This window comes from Diorhabda carinulata, chromosome Y (genome assembly GCF_026250575.1).
Source record: "Diorhabda carinulata isolate Delta chromosome Y, icDioCari1.1, whole genome shotgun sequence".
In the NCBI taxonomy this organism is placed as follows: domain Eukaryota; kingdom Metazoa; phylum Arthropoda; class Insecta; order Coleoptera; family Chrysomelidae; genus Diorhabda; species Diorhabda carinulata.
In genome coordinates, this window is record NC_079473.1 from 6,827,106 (window position 1) to 6,845,897 (window position 18,792).

Genomic DNA, 18,792 nt, shown 5'->3' on the forward strand with positions numbered 1-18,792 from the left:
ATATTTGATTTTGGAAATGGACGCCGCTGCTGTTCCTCCTAGTGCACTTCGCAAGTAATAAAATTTTTGAATATTATCTAATTTTTTACTATCATGAATAAGGCATTTATATGTGTCCCTGAATTCTAACCAATCTTCAAAGTTTCCACTGAATTTAGGAAGTGATATATCCGGAAGCTTTATACCCTCGTTTTTACAACAAGCTTTGTCTGAAATCACGCTAAGATTTGTATCATTATCGTGATTATTGTAGCTTTGTAAAATGTTTTTAGCAACAGCGATTGCATCATAATATGAATTTTCAAATCTCTCTCGTTCGATTAATTGCTCATCTAAATTTATATCATCCTGTAACTCTATTTCTAATTGATATGATTTGAATTCGTCAAGATAATTTTCGGCATCACGTAACCTATCTTTTAATTTTGTAACTTCTGTTTGGCTTAAATTAGATATAGTTGCAAATTCATTTACCGCTTTTGTGAAAATAGTTAACTGAGCTTTAATTACACCTCTTTTCTTTATTAGTTTGCCAAGTTCTGCCATTTTATATTGTCAAATTGTTCAAGCACAAACAGAGAAGCTTTGAAATCGCAAATGGAAAGAAAAATTCGGAAATAAATAATTTGGAACAAACTCACTCTGATTTCGGTCGAACTGCCTGATTCTTGCAATTGAACTAGTCGGCCAGTTGAGTTGATGTCTGGTCGCCGTGATATTGTATCGACTACTTGTTTGGTCGATCACTTTGCACTCGTTGATAGTTGCTTGCAGCACGTGGTAAATTGTTTTTGGGTTATAGTTGTTAATAATATATTGTTTATTGCGAATTTTCACTGGTTTTGTTTATAATCCGCTCGTAAGGACCATTTTTTGTATTATAGTTATTATTAACACGTTCACATTAACATTTATTTGTAAGAAAATTTTTTACATAGCTTTAACAACAGAACTTATTATATATCTCATTTCTTCCATTCGCTCAGTAGTCGGTTGGTCGGACAGCGTTGCCAGTTTTCATGAGTTTTGAATTAATTCTGGCGTGAACAGTATGTAAAATTCCTTGTTTACTACTCCTTGTGTTTTTTTCTTTCAAAAATTTCCTATCTCGTGGACTTTTATTATTATTTTTTAAGTCTGCATGTTCTTTGGAATGACAAGTAATTTTAATCCATTATCGTATTTTTACAATATATCATGCTCTAAATAAAAATCTTCATACTCTTCGGTAGTCAAAATCCTTTTTATCGTCATCTGCCTACATCGTCTATACTCAATTTCATACTGAAATTCTTCTAGGGCCCATCGTGCAATTCCTGTTGTAAGGTCCCTTTTCTCCATGGTTTTTATGAATGCATTACAGTCTGTAACTATTTTAAATTTCGTTCCTAGCAAGTAGATTCGGAATTTCTTCACACTTTTAATAATGGCGAGTATTTCGAGCTCATAGCTTGTATACTTCATCTCTGCAGGGGTCGTCTTTCTACTCATGTAGTATATCCGGTGAAGCTTCGAATCGTCACTAGATCGCTGCTAAAAGAATGCTCAATAACTATGTATATTTGCATAGGTGTGTAGTTATGATTGGGACTTGTTTGTCACTTACTATGTATCCTAAAAATTTTACCTCGGTTTTCAACAGTTGACACTTTTTCTTTTTCATTTCTAGTCCATATTCTGCAGCTGTCTCTATCCCCTCTTCTTCGTTCGCACTCAAGATGATAACATGTAGTATATAACGTACATTCCTGCAGTCAACTCCCTGAAGACATGAGCGATGAATCGTTGGAAAACTGCTTGACTACTACTTCCAAATGGACATTTCATAAACTCGTACTGACCAATCGGCGTTACAAAAGAAGTATATTTTGTGCTCTTGCTTCAACAGGTACATGAAAAAATCCATTTTTCAAATCAAGGGTGCTGAATATCCTTGATCTCTGTAAGCTGTCTAGGACATCTTCAATAAGGGGAAGTGGAAATCTATCGCGTATTATATTTTTGTTTAATTTTCGATAATCGCAACAAATTCTGGTTCGGCCATCTCCTCGGTTCGCCGTCATAAGAAAAACAAATGTAAAACTTTTATAACTTTGAGTTTTGCCTGCGTAATGTTGTGACCAATTCTATCTACAGAACTTAACGTTGTCATGATTAAATTAAAAGATTTATTCTATGCAAAATATATACATTTTGAAAAAAAAATAGAAGAAAATAACTCTTTGTCTTTCGTTTATTAAAACTTAATCCTCTACCTTTCTACTCAGAAGACAAATATGCTATATAAAAAAATATGTCGTTTTTACAGCAAAAGAAAAAACAAAATTATCATCTGGACTTGGAATAATAAAAGGAATATGAACAGTGTAGTCTTCTTTAAATTAGCAGGTTTGTCGTAACACTTTATTTTACAATGTTCTGCTATTGCGTACAGCTCTAATGATCAATTTAACAACGGAAAGTATATTAGAAGAAGAGCAATCACAAATTGAATGTAGTGGAAAAGCCAGTCCTTCATCAAGTGGTTTTGAGGATAAATTTGCGAATGAAGAGGTAAGATGAAAATACCAATTTTAAATATAGTAATTTTTAAATTTGTCTGTAGGAAAATGTTGCATCTGGTGATCTGATAGAAAAAACCAATCGCAATCAAGCAGAATATAAGGATACAGAAAAAAATTAAAAAGTAGCAGAATAAATAATAAATGAAATTAGTGATTCTAGAACTACTGAGAATATTGACAATACTCCATCTATTAGTATAACAATCAATAATATGAGTAGTTCAATTGATTCTCCGCTAAATTGGACATTGATCGCTGATTCCTCACAATTGTAACCAGATTTTGTGAAATTAGGATAAAACAATTGGATTATTTATGGAAACTCTAGTTCGAAATACACTTTGATTAGATAATGTTCGCCAAAAGCTCCGGGATTAGAATGTTCTATGACTTTGTTCAATAACCGTCGATCAGATCCGGGTATTTAAATTTCCATAGATAGTGAATATTCATATCATTATATTTGTAATTTGGATTGTAAATAAAGTGAATTCGACTTATATTTTGGATTGATTGATGTCTTATACCTAGTTATTTTCAAACTAAAACTATTTAGATAATGTTTCTGTTTGCCATTGAATACGAGAATTATTCAGAAAATGGGAAAGTTATGAAATTAAGAAAAGTTACTTCACACACTGACGCTAAATATCCATAGGCTTCTTCAAGATTTTTGCCAACAAAAACCGTTTCGCAGATTGTACCTCAATTAAGCTTATTCCAATTATTAAATGATGGTTTCATGTTGTGTCCAAAACGTATCATATAGAACATGAAATTATAGATGCAACTGGGAGTTGTTTCGTCCAAGGAAATTTTATAGTAAATCTAGCTTCAGAATTCGCGCTGAAGTAAATCGAATCGAAAAAAGTCTAGAGTTTTTCACAATAATGGCAGATGAAAATGAGTGGAATAATTAAGAAAGTCCAAACCGGAATTTCCAAGATGTAACTTCTTGCAGTATACAGCAACTTTCCATATCTCCGATTGAATTGAGCCAGGTAAATTTAGTTTTCAAAGACACTGTGTAAAACAAGGTGTATAGAAATGCTCGAAGCAGTGTTGACCTTAATGAAACAACTTCCTGCATTCCCCGCTCTTCTAGAAGCTCTTGATAGTTCAACGGAAGGTAGAGGAAGTAATGAATGTGCTTTCCTGCACTCTATTCTGTCGTAAGAGTTCTCATTCGGTGTCTTAGTTCTGTCTGAGAAACTTGGAATAACTTTACCTTCAATTCCAAGCAGAGTACATAGATATGCACATAGCTTCTTAACTCAGATACAGAGAATTCAGGAAAAACGAGTCAACAGTTGTTCATACTTTTATCCGTTACATCCACAACTTTTCTTGAAATAGGTGTTTAGTAGAAATTGAAAATCAAGTACTCGTCTGCTCCCGATTTTTCCAGGTTGGTTTTCACATTTTCCCAGTCAAAATTTGGTCAATTTACTATCACTCTTCTATTATGATGAATATTAATTTTAGAAAATACAAGAATCAAATTTTTTTAGTTTAAGTAATTCTTCGCTCACTGCTGTTTTTCTTTTCTATACTTTTTACGATACACAACAATATTCTAAAAAAATGTTGAGAATCTTTGATTTATGCATCGAAATTACGCGAAAAAAAATTGCTATTTTCAAGTTGTTTTATTGGAATTTATTGAAATTGATAGACTTGAGACATAAGAAAAATTATCGGCTTGATAGTTGAATAATAAATTAAGTCATATTTTTGAAATTTTTGTGCCAAATGGAATTGGGCATCAAATTGACGGAAAGGGGCATAAAAATGATTTATTATTGAAATTTATTTAAATTTAAAAAATAGGATTTTTTCAACAAACTTTATTGAGAAAATTAACAAATTTTTACAAAAATTAGAACGGAAATTTGAATTCCGATAGAAAATTTTTTTAAAAATCACGACACCGCCACTCAAAAGTATTTTTCTGCTATTCTCCTTATACTTCGTCCTCCTTCTCTTCTTCTACTTCTTGCTTCTCCTCTTCTTCTTCGTAGTCTTCGTTTGATTGGATTGCACAGTGACAAATTGACAAGTGTAAAAGAAGCATTAAGAAAACGAATGGTAATACCAATACTGACAACTCCACATCAGATAATACTTCGAATGGCTAATCAAGATGCTAATAGAAAACAAAATGGGGAAGTGATTCGAATAATAGAGGCAAATATTTAAATACAATAAATATATGTAAAAACTTATTGTATAAAGTACAAATCAGCTAAGAAAAGGCCAGACGCGTCATAACTGACAAAGTCCGCAATAATTTCCTTCTCTCTTAGGCCCATTCCATTTATGTGACACTGGCGTTTTTTTACGATTGTTCGGTATTTTTCATATAGAAATGCAAGTGCTAAATAGACGCAACGCTGCACGAATGCCGCATGGTCCAAATCAGAATTCGAAGGTAAGTCGTCGCGTAACCATGGATCTATGGAGTGTAGAGAAGGAGGAACATCTCTGGGTTAAAAAATGTGAGCTGATTTTTGATGGGAAAATAGGTGGCGCTGATTATAGAGGGTATTCGCTTGAAAAACAGAATCTCGTTAAATTAACTTTATTATTTAGCTATTTATTTGGTTTAGATAATACATATATTCTAATATGAAAAAAAAGTAGAATCATGTAACAATAATGAAATAGTATAAAAAAAACATTTTGGTTGATTAAAATAAAATATTGAATTTTATCCGTAACTAATATAATAATTATAGCGATATAATTAGATCAATAAAAATAATAGAATAATAAAAAAAATATTTCGGTTCATAAAAATAAAATATTGAACTTCATTAGCAACTAATATAATAGTTATAGTCATATAAAAATATCAATTTTGAATGAATTTTGCTTTCTAAGAGATTCAAACATGACTTACCTTTGGTATTCCAAAGAGACTTGCTTGTTTTATATTTTGAGATGAACGAATACCACAATCTTTTAAAGAACCACTTATACATCCAGAAATACAACAAGTTTTCACCATGATTTTTTTACTATTTTTTTAATATTTTTAAACGTTGTTTAATTCTTTTCACCACCTACATAATATTCTGTTTTCGTTAGTTTATAGAATCTGAAGCTAGTTTCAGATATAGTAAGTGTTTAACTTCAGATCTCAATCTCATAGTACAATCAGCGCCACGTATTATCCCTACAGAATTCAGACAATATTTTAAACGTACCGTCCATAAGAGATGTTACTCCTTCTCTACACTCCATACATGGATCTATTACCATCCCGAGCCTCTCTTCGATATTGCCAAGCCTTTACTTAGGAAGGAAAGTACGGTAATATTATAAATAATTTGCGCTTATGGTCAGATGCATAACCGAACGAACATCGGACATTCAGCATTTAGTATTATTCGTTGTTCAGTAGATAATGTGATTTATTGTGTTCGGTGTTATTTTTTAGTCTGTGCCATAGTTTATTCTACAGATAGCGCTGTTTTTGAACATTAGGGACAAAATCGTTTTAATAATGTCCGCAAAAAAAGTTGGAAAGCAAGGTCTTGGTTGGATATCTTGATTGAAAATGTTTTAAAGTGGACTGTATACAATGTGAGAAGCACAATAAAACGATTTGTTTCGATTTTCACTTTATTGTACAAATGCTTTGTGTGCCTGAACAAAAAACGCTGTTGGCCTCGTGGCTCCTTGATGATTGATGTCTGTCTTCTTCTGCGCAAGCCCGGTTACTCTAGGTAGGCGCATGTGCCAAGTTCAGTAGCGCACTCAACATAATTTAAATATATACATTAAATGGTTAAACATACCGGCCTCCTTGAAAGGCTCGACTTTCAAACGACAAATAATATAAAAAATTATGAAATTTATATGTGTTTTAAAACAACTTAAAAGTAAAAAGTCAGAATAAATGTCAATCACTAAGAAACACTTTTTAAACGTCTATGGGTAGGACGCAAATTTCTGACACCGCCCTCTTCAGGATTCCATTCTTCGCACGGAGGGTAACTACTCTAGTGATGCCATCGCTGCCTGGATGCAGCTTAACAATGCGAGCTAAAGCCCAATACAATGGCGGCGAATTCTTATCCTTCAATAAAGCGAGAGCTCCTATATTGAGAAGTTCTTTACTTGCAGTTTTCCACTTTACACGTTGCTGCAAAGTTGAGACGTATTCGGAAGACCAACGTCGCCAATAATGATGATACATTTGCTGCAGTGCATGATACGTTGATAGCCTGTTAACTGGTATTTGCTGAACGTTTGATTGAGGTATGGCCTTCAACACGTCGCCAATTAAAAAGTGACTGGGAGTTAAAGGACAAAGGTCGTTGGGATCATCGGTTAATGGGATGAGAGGTCTAGAATTAAGAGTGGCCTCCACCTGAATGCATAGGGTGGTAAAATCTTCCAAAGACAAGCAGTTTAGACCTATCACTCTTTTTAGATGATATTTGGCCGATTTCACAGCCGATTCCCACAAACCACCCATATGCGGGCTGTTCGCAGGGTTAAAATGCCACCGAATTCCTTGTGTGTCACAAAATGTAGAAAATGAATTGTCTTGTTCTAATGTTTTTAGGAACGATCGCAAATCATTGTTTGCTCCAACGAAACATCCCCCATTGTCAGAATATATATCACTGCATAGACCGCGCCGTGAAAAAAATCTTTTGAGGACGTTTAGAAACGAATTTGCAGTTAAATCAGTTGCTACCTCTAAATGCACATCCTTGGTAGTCATGCAAATAAAAATACACAAATATGCCTTTATAAATTTTCTATTTCTGTGCTTAACTTCCTTGACCGAAAATGGCCCCGCGTAATCGATGCCACTGCTTAAAAACGGTCTAGCTTGTGCGAAGCGTACGCTAGGTAAGTTTCCCATTTTTTCATTGTAAGAGCGAGGCTTTACTCGAAAGCAAGTTATACATTGATGTAAAATCTTTTTGACAATTCGTTTACCCCGCAATGGCCAAAAATTGTTTCTGAAAGAGGCCAAAGTTGCTTGAGCACCAGCGTGTAATAATAATGTATGCTCTCTTTCGATTAGAAGGCGCGTGACGTGACCATTATGAGGTATGACGTAAGGGAATTTTTTGTCAAATGAAAAGTTTGAATTGACAATTCTCCCCCCTACCCGCAATAAATGATCGCTATCTAAAAATGGGTTTAAAGTTAACAATTTTGAATGAGCGTTTAGCGGTTTATTTTTAATTAAACATTTTATTTCTTCCGCAAAATGCACTGATTGCGTTGCCCTTATAATACTTTGTTTTGCCAGTTTTAATTCGTGCACTGTGAGTTTTGTACCGTATATTCTATCATGTTTTGCACGTAATGTGTTACCTTTAAATCGTAAAATCCACGCTATGACTCTGTTTAATTTGTCGAAATTAGAATATCTCTCGAATATCGTACTATCAGCTATAATTACATTTTGTGTTAACGCGGAATTTTTTACCTCTGGTAATTCATTGAGTGGTAAAAAATTATTATTCGTGACCGGTCGATTAGGATTGCTTAGAAAGAATGGCCCGTTCCACCACATGTCGCATTCGAGCAGCTGACTGGGTAGTGATCCTCTCGAGATGATGTCAGCCGCGTTATGTTCGGATTTTACATGTTGCCAATTTTCGATTTTGGATTTTCCTTGTATGTCCGCTACGCGGTTTGCTACAAATGTTTTTAAAAGTGCGGGTTCCGTATTTAACCACGATAAAACGATGGTTGAATCAGTATAATAAAAAATGTTAGATATACGACAAGTAAAAGCCTCCATGAGCTTAGCTGTCAGATTCGTTGCTAATAAAGCTGCGTTTAGCTCCAAGCGTGGCAACGTGACAAAAGGTGCTACTCTTGATTTAGCACAAATTAAACGTACAGAGCATTGTCCGGAGTTATCTACAGTTCGTAGGTATGAACACGCACCATACGCGATAGTAGATGCATCGCTGAAAGTGTGAATTTCAATAATATTGGCTTTGGGAACTGTTATTTGTCAAGGAATTTTAATTGTAGCCAAAATAGGTAATTCCTTTTGTAAATGAATAAACTCTGAAATTATTGGTGAAGGAGCAATTTGATCCCAATCTACTTTGTGCTGCCAAAGTTTTTGCATGATAACTTTGGCTTTAACAATTACTGGACCGACCAAGCCAAATGGATCGAATAACTGAGCAATTACGGAGAGTATTTCGCGTTTTGTGAAATTGTTATTTTCAATTTGTATTGAATCTGTACTGAAATGTAGCGTGTCTGATTGAGAGTTCCAGACAAGCCCTAAAGTTTTTGATTGGTCATCGGTTGATAGATAATGATCTGGTAGATCTGAAATGTTGTTAATATCGTTGAAAATGTTTGGTTTGTTAGTTTTCCACTTCCGAAGAGGAAAGGATCCACTTTCTAAAATGTTGGTGATGTTGGTGTCTGTACCAGTGATGAGGTCATCAACATAAAAATCGCGAGTTATTACTTGTGATGCTACTGGGTACTTTTTACTGTTTTCTAAAGCGAGTTGGTGCAAGCATCGTATAGCAATGAATGAAGCTGGAGCTGTGCCGTATGTTACGGTGTTTAATGTGTAGACTTCTAGAGGCAGGTTTGGATCCGAACGCCACATAATTCGCTGTAAATCACGTTGCTCTTCTACAATTTCCACCTGCCGGTACATCTTCCCTATGTCCGCTACCATTGCTACATTGTGTTGTCTAAAACGAATGATTATAGCAAAAAGATCTTCCTGTATTGTAGGACCCACCATTAGCGTATCATTCAACGAAATACCGTTTCCTGTTTTGGCGGATGCATCGAACACCACTCGTAGTTTAGTGGTTGCACTATCCTTCACGACACCATGATGTGGTAGGTAAAAAACTCCCTTTCCATCCACTTCCGTTGCCCACGTCGGCACCTTGGTCATGTGCCCGAGTTTTTCATATTCCCTCATGAACTCCGAATATTGTTGACGTATGACTGTATCATTGATCAGTTTACTTTCTAATTTGTGAAACCTTTTAATCGCATTCATCTTCGAATTCCCCAAATCGCCTACACCTTCGCGAACTGGCAACGTCGCACGAAATCTGCCAGTTTCGGTCCGCTGAATTGTTTTTAGGAAATGTTCTTCGCATTGTTTTTCTTCAATCGTCCGTTTGGTTTTGTTATCGTCTTGGTATTCCTCGATTTTCCAAAATTTCTCAATTGCGTTTTCAAGCGTAGTTGTGATTAAATTACATGATATGGTATTACTACTGTTATTTTGAATTGAATAATTTTGATATATGGGTCCCGATATGACCCATCCAAATAATGTTTTCTGAAGTATCGGTTTACCGTCGCCGAGCTTAAATTGCCCATCCGCTAAAATATCCCAAAAGACACCTGCGCCTAAGAGAATATCCAGTTTGGCGGATTTATCGAATTCTGGATCCGCAAGAGTAATGTGTTTCGTTTCGGTATATTTAAATGTTGACAATCGATTTTGAAGTTTGGAATATTACCCGCTATTTGGTTTATAACTAAAAATGTAGCATTTTGTTGAAAAGAATTGTTTTCTCTTGAAATTATATCAATATTTAATTGCTCTGTGATATTAGTAGTAACCTGATTAACACCGATCACTGGTAAGTTTATTTTGGTCCCAAGCAGCACAGTGTCGTTACTATGACGTCAATTATAGGCCATTGGCGACCAATGGGGACGTCTAAAATGACGTGATTATGACGGGTTAATGTCACATCCTACAGACGTCAACTAATGACGTACCTAGTCCGGCTGGTGAGACGTCAAAATGACGTACTTACTTTTGACAAATGACGTATAAGTAGGATCAAAAATATAAAAAAATGGGTTCAAATTAATACCAGTTTATTACAAAATCTTAAAAAACTACATACTATTACACTTATAGAACATAAAAGTTGAAATAAGGAATTACTAATGATGCAATAATGAAAATGACAACCATTCCTGCTTGAAAGGAAAAACAATACATTTCGAAAAAACTTTGTGGCAGTGCAATAACTCGATATACTCTGATAAATTTTGGATGCGATAAACATAGAATTCTTTTGAGTCGACAGGGTATTTGTAAAATGAACGGTAATCCTGAAACCTCCTACCTAATATAAAAACTGCTCCATTATTATCCACTACTATATTTTCTATTTTGAAAACCAGTCCTTCTAAGGTAAGACAAAAACAATTTGCTTCTGAATATGATGCAATAGAAAAAATAAAATCTTTATAATGAAGCTTTTTATACTGCTTGCAAGAGAAATTTGGCGTTGGTCCTAAGAAATGGGACAATTCACATTTACAGAAGTGTTCATCATCAGGTGAAGTAGAGTCATGTTTTTCGTACACTGTCATTTCAATTTCTTTTAAGCGTCTATTAATCTGTTGTAATGGTTTATTCGGAGACTGAACTAACGATTTTAAATGGTGGAGATAATTTTCAAATGGAAATGCTGACGAATTGTCTAGTGGCCCGAAATTTTCAACGTCATCTGCCAAATGTAATAAGGAATGTACATTGTAAACTAAGAACTCTAATCCGTAGATCTTTTCACTGTGCGTTACGAATAAATGCAAAAGTTGGCGCGCAAATGGAACTCCGAATTTTTCAATATGGCGTTTAGAAATAAGTATCATAATTGAACAATGAAATAGCAAAAAATGCTCATATATTGCCAAATCGACATTCCCATACAAAGCAACTGGCCCAATATACAGTAAAAATGTTCGAAATTCCGTTGCTTTCCAATCTGCCAACTGAGACAAACTGCGCCCTTTCCGATTGAATTCTACTGGAATACATTTACTGAGAAAAACAATTTTTTCAGATACATTTTGAAATGCAGTAGAGCTCATTTTGGCTCGGCTTGCGCGTCCTGTCCAAATACGCAAAAGTTTTTTCATTACACCTAGACAAACTAGGTGCATATAGTCTAAAGGAAAGACATAGGGTCTTCACACATTTCAGATATGCGCGCGCAGGAGCATCGCAAACAAAGCTGTGAACTTTTACTTCATGGATATTATTATTAATTTCAATGCCCGTGGTAAGTAAGTTCGATAACTCAATTAAAAAATCTTCTAAAAACGCTGACAATAAATTTGGTTTGCCACTTCCTAAAAAAGAACCAACAACAAACGGCTCACTCTTAAAATTTTTTACAAGTGCTAAAATGGGCCAGAGATCATGTTTCTGACCATTTCTATAAATGGGCAGTCCATCTACATTAAATGAAATGTTGATAATGCTGTACTGAGAAATATTGGGCACTGACAATAACTTTAATTTTAAAGCGTTAACAAGTCCAAAATGACAATATTCGCCATTTAACAACGATTTTGTTTTCGTTTCTCTGGGCGTTTTCAGCAGCGTTCGACTGTCTAACGGTAACTCATTATGGTATGGATGTAAGATATGCAAGAGATGAGTAACTACTGTACGTCGAACGTACCTTGAAGCTGCCCAGTTTGACAATTTCGAATGCAAATCGCTAGGCGGCGGTTCATTAGAAAATAAATCGTTAGGGGGCACGTTACTGGAATAGGAAGTCAAATGGTTGTATAACGTCGCATCATTGAAGAGCAAATTTTCATTAGGCGAGTTTACATTAAAATCTAAATCTCTTGAGGAACAGGTGTCATTTTCACTTTCACACATTGAATCAGCAAAAAAAAACGGAATTTGATGATTCATTGGAATCATTATTAACTATTAAAGATGTATTATAACAATTCTGACTCACAGGTGCTAAATTTGCTTCTGCCACCCTTCTGTAGAGTTGTCTTTGACTAACAACACTTTTTTTCTTACGGGTTGCCATGCTGCTGCTTTTTCAATTTCTCTGGTGCATGTTTCAACCACATCTTGATGGTATCTTCTATTTCTTTCTGACTGACTAGAGGGGAGCTTTTTCTTACAGCACCTAAAAATGTTGTTTCAGATTAATAATAAGTATGCACCTACAAGTGAAAACACTTACCAATAATCACATCCTTTACGTTTAAGTTTTTAAAAGCCGTTTTCTCACCTCGTTTGCCACCAAAATTCCAATTAGTTGCAAGAGAATAAGTGAACAAAAAATTTAAAATGCGGTTTGTATGTCCAGTAAAATCTCTCCCTCCAAAAGTCGATAGATATGCCGACTGGAATCACATAATTTAAATTGTATAATACATATTAAGTGGTACAGAACACCCACCAAAGCCAGGCAATTATTTTTTTCACTCAGGTATGTTTCCAATTTGGTAATATCCTCTTGAGAATTCAAAGGAAACTGTACGCCTATATCATCTGGTAAATCTGTATTACTGGCGTGATTGCCACTGCGATCTTGTTTTCGGATCCACTGCAAAATTTGATTGTTCTGTTCTCTAATGGTCTTCAATAAAGTGATTACATCATCTTGAGTGTTTGCTGGCATGGACAAAATATACCTTAGTACCAAAACAGTTTTTACATTATTTTTTGGTTTTTACCTCCATCACTTTCCACTACATGTAGTGGAGCAACATCAGAGCTGCAGCTCTGATGTTGCTCTGTACATCAGTTGCTTTACTAGTTGACGGATTATATGGTGACGAGTTCGAAACAGCAGCCTGGCAAAATGACTGATTTGACGCAGAACCTGTAAAATAGAGAATTAACAAATTCTCCTAGGAAATAATGGACATAAATAATAACTCACAGTTTAAAGTATACATTTTAAACAATTCATGCAAATGGACAATTATATTTTTTACCTCTAATAATTTGTCCTGAAGATTTAGTCAATTGAGTATCTTTTGCTGAATGTTGAGGTGGCAAATAATAAAGTTGATTTGTAGAATCACTATCCTCAAACGACCTTTGCGATTGTCCAGCTGAAGCTAATGGAAAAGTTTGAATTGGGCCAGAATAATCTAAAACAGTAGACAGTTAATAATTTATATGTGCCAGATATCTTTAAGTATAAATCTCATTACCAGATAATATGTTTGTAATAGACTTCCGTATTATTGGTTTTGGTCTAGGTAGGGGTTTCTTGTTTTTTGGAAAATCATCTTCTGATGATGACAGCACTTCTTCCTGCTCATCATCAGTGGAAAATTTCTTTGGACGTATTTTCCTTCGAGGTGAAATAATTGCTGATTCCTCAGCATCTGTAGTTAAATCTGAGGTAATTTCAGCCTTTTTAATTTTTTTCTCCGCAATCTTATAGTCGTCTAAAAACAAGTAATAAATACGAGTTTTTTGAAAAAAATCACAGATATTTAATAGAAAGTGATAAAGCAGTTTAGGTTTAGGCAGCAAAACTAACCAGTCTGGAAAAAAATTCGCTTAATAATTTGGTGATTAAGTTTCCAGCTGTTATCCTGGGGAGGCTCTTGTCCAGATTTTAATAATTTTATAAAATTTCCGGTTGTCTGTTTTGGCGGCCAAAAGACTTCTCGTTTAAGCGGTGTTAACCAGGCAGAGTGAACAAGAGAAATTCCACCATTGTTCTGGAATTCAACGCCAACGTAACAATTCATCTAAATAATAAAGACAGTTCCCAACACCAAAATTGTAATAAAATAATGCAGATTTATACTCACTTTGAAAAATTTGTTGCCACGGCCGAAATTAACAAGAATCGCCCCGGAAATGCTAGAGTTACTGGATTTCCGTGAAATTGCCGCCAAACAACTTTTTGCTGCCGTCCGCCATTACGCGCACACGCGTTCACACCAGCAGTCCAGCACGCATGCGCCTGCACGTCTCGTATCGTATCGTGGCATTTCGATTAAAAACGCGCCAAAATTAAATCTTGGTCGACAGCCTCGACAGGAATCGATGCTAAAAATAATTGTTTCCTACTAATAAAATAGTTAAATAATTGTTAATTACAACATTCTCACTTCATCTTTAAATTCAAATTGCATTTCCACTTAAAACGTCAGTTTAGTATTTTCATTGCTAATTAATGAATTTATATTTATATCCAAATTTTAGGTAAACAACAATTTAAAATGTACAATTTTTTATAAAGCACGTATAGGGCTTAGTTTTTGTAATAAACTTTCGTTCTAATTTTTTTTATAGTTGATTAAAAAGCACTTAAAACGACCGAAAACAAACGTACGAAAGACGTCTCTAGACGACGTCAAAATGACATCTGAAATGTCACGTCATATGGACGTCGCTTATTGGTCTACGACGTCGCCGACTAATAATGTCCAATAATTGACGTCATTATAACGACACTGTGCTGCTTGGGTGTAGTGGAAAGTGATGGAGGTAAAAACCAAAAAATAATGTAAAAACTGTTTTGGTACTAAGGTATATTTTGTCCATGCCAGCAAACACTCAAGATGATGTAATCACTTTATTGAAGACCATTAGAGAACAGAACAATCAAATTTTGCAGTGGATCCGAAAACAAGATCGCAGTGGCAATCACGCCAGTAATACAGATTTACCAGATGATATAGGCGTACAGTTTCCTTTGAATTCTCAAGAGGATATTACCAAATTGGAAACATACCTGAGTGAAAAAAATAATTGCCTGGCTTTGGTGGGTGTTCTGTACCACTTAATATGTATTATACAATTTAAATTATGTGATTCCAGTCGGCATATCTATCGACTTTTGGAGGGAGAGATTTTACTGGACATACAAACCGCATTTTAAATTTTTTGTTCACTTATTCTCTTGCAACTAATTGGAATTTTGGTGGCAAACGAGGTGAGAAAACGGCTTTTAAAAACTTAAACGTAAAGGATGTGATTATTGGTAAGTGTTTTCACTTGTAGGTGCATACTTATTATTAATCTGAAACAACATTTTTAGGTGCTGTAAGAAAAAGCTCCCCTCTAGTCAGTCAGAAAGAAATAGAAGATACCATCAAGATGTGGTTGAAACATGCACCAGAGAAATTGAAAAAGCAGCAGCATGGCAACCCGTAAGAAAAAAAGTGTTGTTAGTCAAAGACAACTCTACAGAAGGGTGGCAGAAGCAAATTTAGCACCTGTGAGTCAGAATTGTTATAATACATCTTTAATAGTTAATCATCTGAAATGTCACGTCATATGGACGTCGCTTATTGGTCTACGACGTCGCCGACTAATAATGTCCAATAATTGACGTCATTATAACGACACTGTGCTGCTTGGGGTAGTACCGATATTTAATTTTCGCGCAAGGTCAGAGGTTATTAGATTTGATTGAGAACCCGAGTCTAACAATGCACGTGCTTTGATTAAATTGCCTGATTTGTCTTTGAGGAATACAGCCGCTGTGCTAAGACCCAGCTAGCAAGGGCACGTCATAATGACGTCAACATTTGGTGATCACTGGTCGAAAACACTGAGACCACCAAAAATCGACGTGATAATAACGTCAAATAATTGACGTGTATAACACGACATCTTGTCACGTCATAATGACGAGACTATCTAGTGATAACTCATCTGAAAAAATCAGATATATTTCATTTGTTTTATTTTGTGACTAATGTAATTATTTTGTGAGGCTATTTTCGATAATAAACAACCATGACATTGAAAATTCCGGCATTTTTTTATTTATTAAGTCCAAAAAAAATTGAGATCTTTTTATATAGTATTTAAACAAAACCTATAATATTATCTAATATCTATAAATAATTTTTTTTAAGAAACTTCCTATAAAAATTTATAATTGGCGGGATCTACTAAGGTAACGCGTATGCGCTTGCGCCGCTAGCCAACATGATGATGACAACCCGCCATCCACAACGAACGACCATTTTATATTAATCATAAACCGGCTTGGTTATTATGATTATATATTTTATTATGAATATATATTTTATTTAATAATAGTTAGATGATCTGCGGTGCTGCTATTAGTGTTTTTAGTTTTTCTGTTGTTCCATTGTGGTAAGTATAATAATTATTATAGTTATTTATATTTTTTGATTTGAATATATCTGGTTAAAGGTTATGGCATGTATGGTCGAAAATGATAATTCAATTTCTCAATTCTTAATTTTATTCAGTTATAATTTTCATGTTTCAAGCGAAACATTTATGATTGGGAAATAGCCAATTGGAGGTATTGATTGAATAAATTGCCTCCAAAATTTTAGCGCTGAAATAGATGAAGAAACTGAATAAACCATATGTCTTAACTTCATACATTGACTTAAATGGCTATATTTGTAATGCTATGATTTACCTTGTTTGTCTCAAATAGAAGTAGATTTTATGCATTTTTATTAACTTGGTATTTAGCAGTGGTATGAGTTTTGACCTTTATTTTGTAGTTTTATAGTAACAATGGCATTTGTGGGTGTAGAATTTTCCGAAAATGGTTTAATAGGTTTGGTTCATTCTTCCTGGTTCACCCCTTTGAAGCAGAATGTTTTGTGGCCACCATACAGAACGAGTGCTGCTTTCAATAGGGCTCTCACACTATGTGAAGAACCAAATGAACATAATTGGAAGTTGTCTGGAGTAAAAAGAATATTTTTTGAATGTGGTGCGTGATTTAGTTTTGTTTCATTAAGTTTATATTTTCAAAAGAATTTTAAAGAGTTGTGGTGTGGTTCTGGGTATTTGTTATACATATTTGTTTTTTATTTTTCAGATGATCTCAACAAGGCACAAAAAAAACTGAAGAAATGCGAATATAATTCGGACAACCTTACTTCAGATTGTGAGGGAGAGCGAACTAGGAGAAAATTCGTTAGTAGAAGGATTTTGAGTGACAGTGAAAGTGAAGGAGAAACAGTATCAAATCTGATAAGGCCTCCATCTTTCCAAAAATATATTTCTGTGAGTGGCTCTGGTAAGTACACTTTTCTATAAATATGTTTCTATTTAAAATAGCTTTAATCGAAATAATGTCTAACTTATTTTTTTATTTACAAATAATTTTTTAAGAGGATGAAATATTTTTATAGATATTAATAGGTATGAGATCAAACTGGGCTCTACGCAGTTAGCGTAGATACTAAGCGTACAATCTGACACTGAAAATAAATAATAAAAAATTAGAATTCTTCTTTTGTTTTAGGTAAGTCAGCTTCTAGGCCGATTGTGAAACCAAATTCACAAATATCTCCACCAACTTCCACTAGACAAAGTACAGAATTGCTTTCTCAAACACCTGGGGGATCACATTCGCAATCAATTCAAACAAATTCCAATATACAGTCAGAGAATACAGATAGAATTCATCCAAAAAGTAGGTTCTTTTATTTGTTTAATACTGTGAATAATTTTTTTTTATATATAATAGATTTAGAGAAAATTTTTCTGGAATTGAAAAAGTTGAGAGAAGAGGTCAAGGAAGTAAAGACTCTTTTAAAAAACTCTCGAAGTTCAGTAGTTGCTAGTCTACCCAATGACATACCCGTGCAGTTTCCAATAGACGATCAAAGGAGGTTTGAAAATTTGGAACAATATTTGAAATCCGAAGAAAAATTTAATGATTTGGTAAGTACTTTTTACATAGAATTTCATTAAAAGTGAATTAAGAATTAGACATCTCCCATTGATTTAAGTGTAATTGTAATCTAAATATTTATTGTACTTACTCTAAAATAGAATTTTGTGATAGTTTTATTATGGAGGTCTATTATAGTAGTTTTATTTTTTGCTTTAGGCATCCTACCTTTCCTCAATTGGAGGAAATGGCACCACAGCTCATGTTAATAGAATCATGAGACTACTCTTGACCAACGGTTTCGCCAAATTGTATAATTTTGCTGGGCAGAGAAACAATAAAGTGCCATTTTCCAACACTTTAGTGAAATCTGTCATCATTCGTAAGTACTATTCGTTGTTTTTGTGTGGTACTGCCTAAATTCGTCCTTCATAAAGCATAATAGAATAATACTATTTTTTTATTTCTGCGACAGGGATAATTCTCATTAAATAACCACTCATTTATTTCGTTACAGGTGCCATACAAATCAAAACTCCCTTGACCTCTCAAGCAGATGTGGAAAATGCTATCAAAATATGGCTAAAACATGCCAAACAACGTGAGCAAAAAAGAAATGCTGGTGCTCTGGTTTGATTGTATTATCAACTACTTTTTATGAATTATTAGCATATATTTTTATTTTTAAAAATGTCAAAACGTAAGTTGAAAGAATTGGTTGGTTCAAGACAAAAGTGTAGAAGGGCTTTACAAGCGACCAAACAAGAATTTCAATATAAGTCAAGAACCTCTGTTAACCCTGGACGGGGTGCAGAAAATGTTGATGA

General features: G+C 34.4%; 3 protein-coding genes and 1 long non-coding RNA gene across 7 annotated transcripts in view; 2 read left to right on the forward strand and 2 right to left on the reverse strand.

Moving 5' to 3' along the window:
- LOC130902873 (uncharacterized) overlaps window positions 1–13,046 on the reverse strand; it is a 51,646-nt gene extending 38,600 nt beyond the window's left edge. For 2 of the 4 annotated variants that reach the window (XR_009060482.1, XR_009060483.1), the window contains exons 1-3: window positions 12,776–13,046; window positions 12,557–12,719; window positions 12,320–12,499 (exon numbers count right to left, since the gene is read on the reverse strand). Coding sequence is in view for 2 of the 4 variants with exons in the window: in XM_057815153.1 (XP_057671136.1) it covers window positions 10,497–11,504 (1,008 nt within the window). In the remaining 2 variants the exon portion in view is untranslated. Of the gene's footprint in view, window positions 1–10,410; window positions 12,500–12,556; window positions 12,720–12,775 lie in introns of those variants that run through there. The other 2 variants (XM_057815153.1, XM_057815154.1) reach the window with 1 other exon arrangement.
- The window catches only part of LOC130902874 (uncharacterized), a 51,635-nt gene extending 36,539 nt beyond the window's left edge, over window positions 1–15,096 (forward strand). Inside the window, exon 4 of the mRNA XM_057815156.1 lies at window positions 14,895–15,096. The gene's annotated coding sequence lies outside the window, so the exon portion shown is untranslated. The remainder of the gene's footprint in view (window positions 1–14,894) is intronic.
- On the reverse strand, window positions 13,071–14,941 carry LOC130902877 (uncharacterized). Its single transcript, XR_009060484.1, has 4 exons — window positions 14,151–14,941; window positions 13,539–13,778; window positions 13,317–13,475; window positions 13,071–13,201 (listed from the first exon to the last, which is right to left on the reverse strand). It is a non-coding gene; the product is annotated as an uncharacterized LOC130902877 (long non-coding RNA).
- Window positions 14,850–15,576, forward strand: LOC130902875 (uncharacterized). The gene is made up of 3 exons (XM_057815157.1): window positions 14,850–15,109; window positions 15,166–15,328; window positions 15,386–15,576. The coding sequence occupies exons 1-3, from the start codon at window positions 14,888–14,890 to the stop codon at window positions 15,499–15,501; spliced, it is 501 nt and encodes a 166-aa protein (XP_057671140.1). The 5' UTR covers window positions 14,850–14,887; the 3' UTR covers window positions 15,502–15,576.
- The last annotated feature ends 3,216 nt before the right edge of the window (window positions 15,577–18,792 follow it).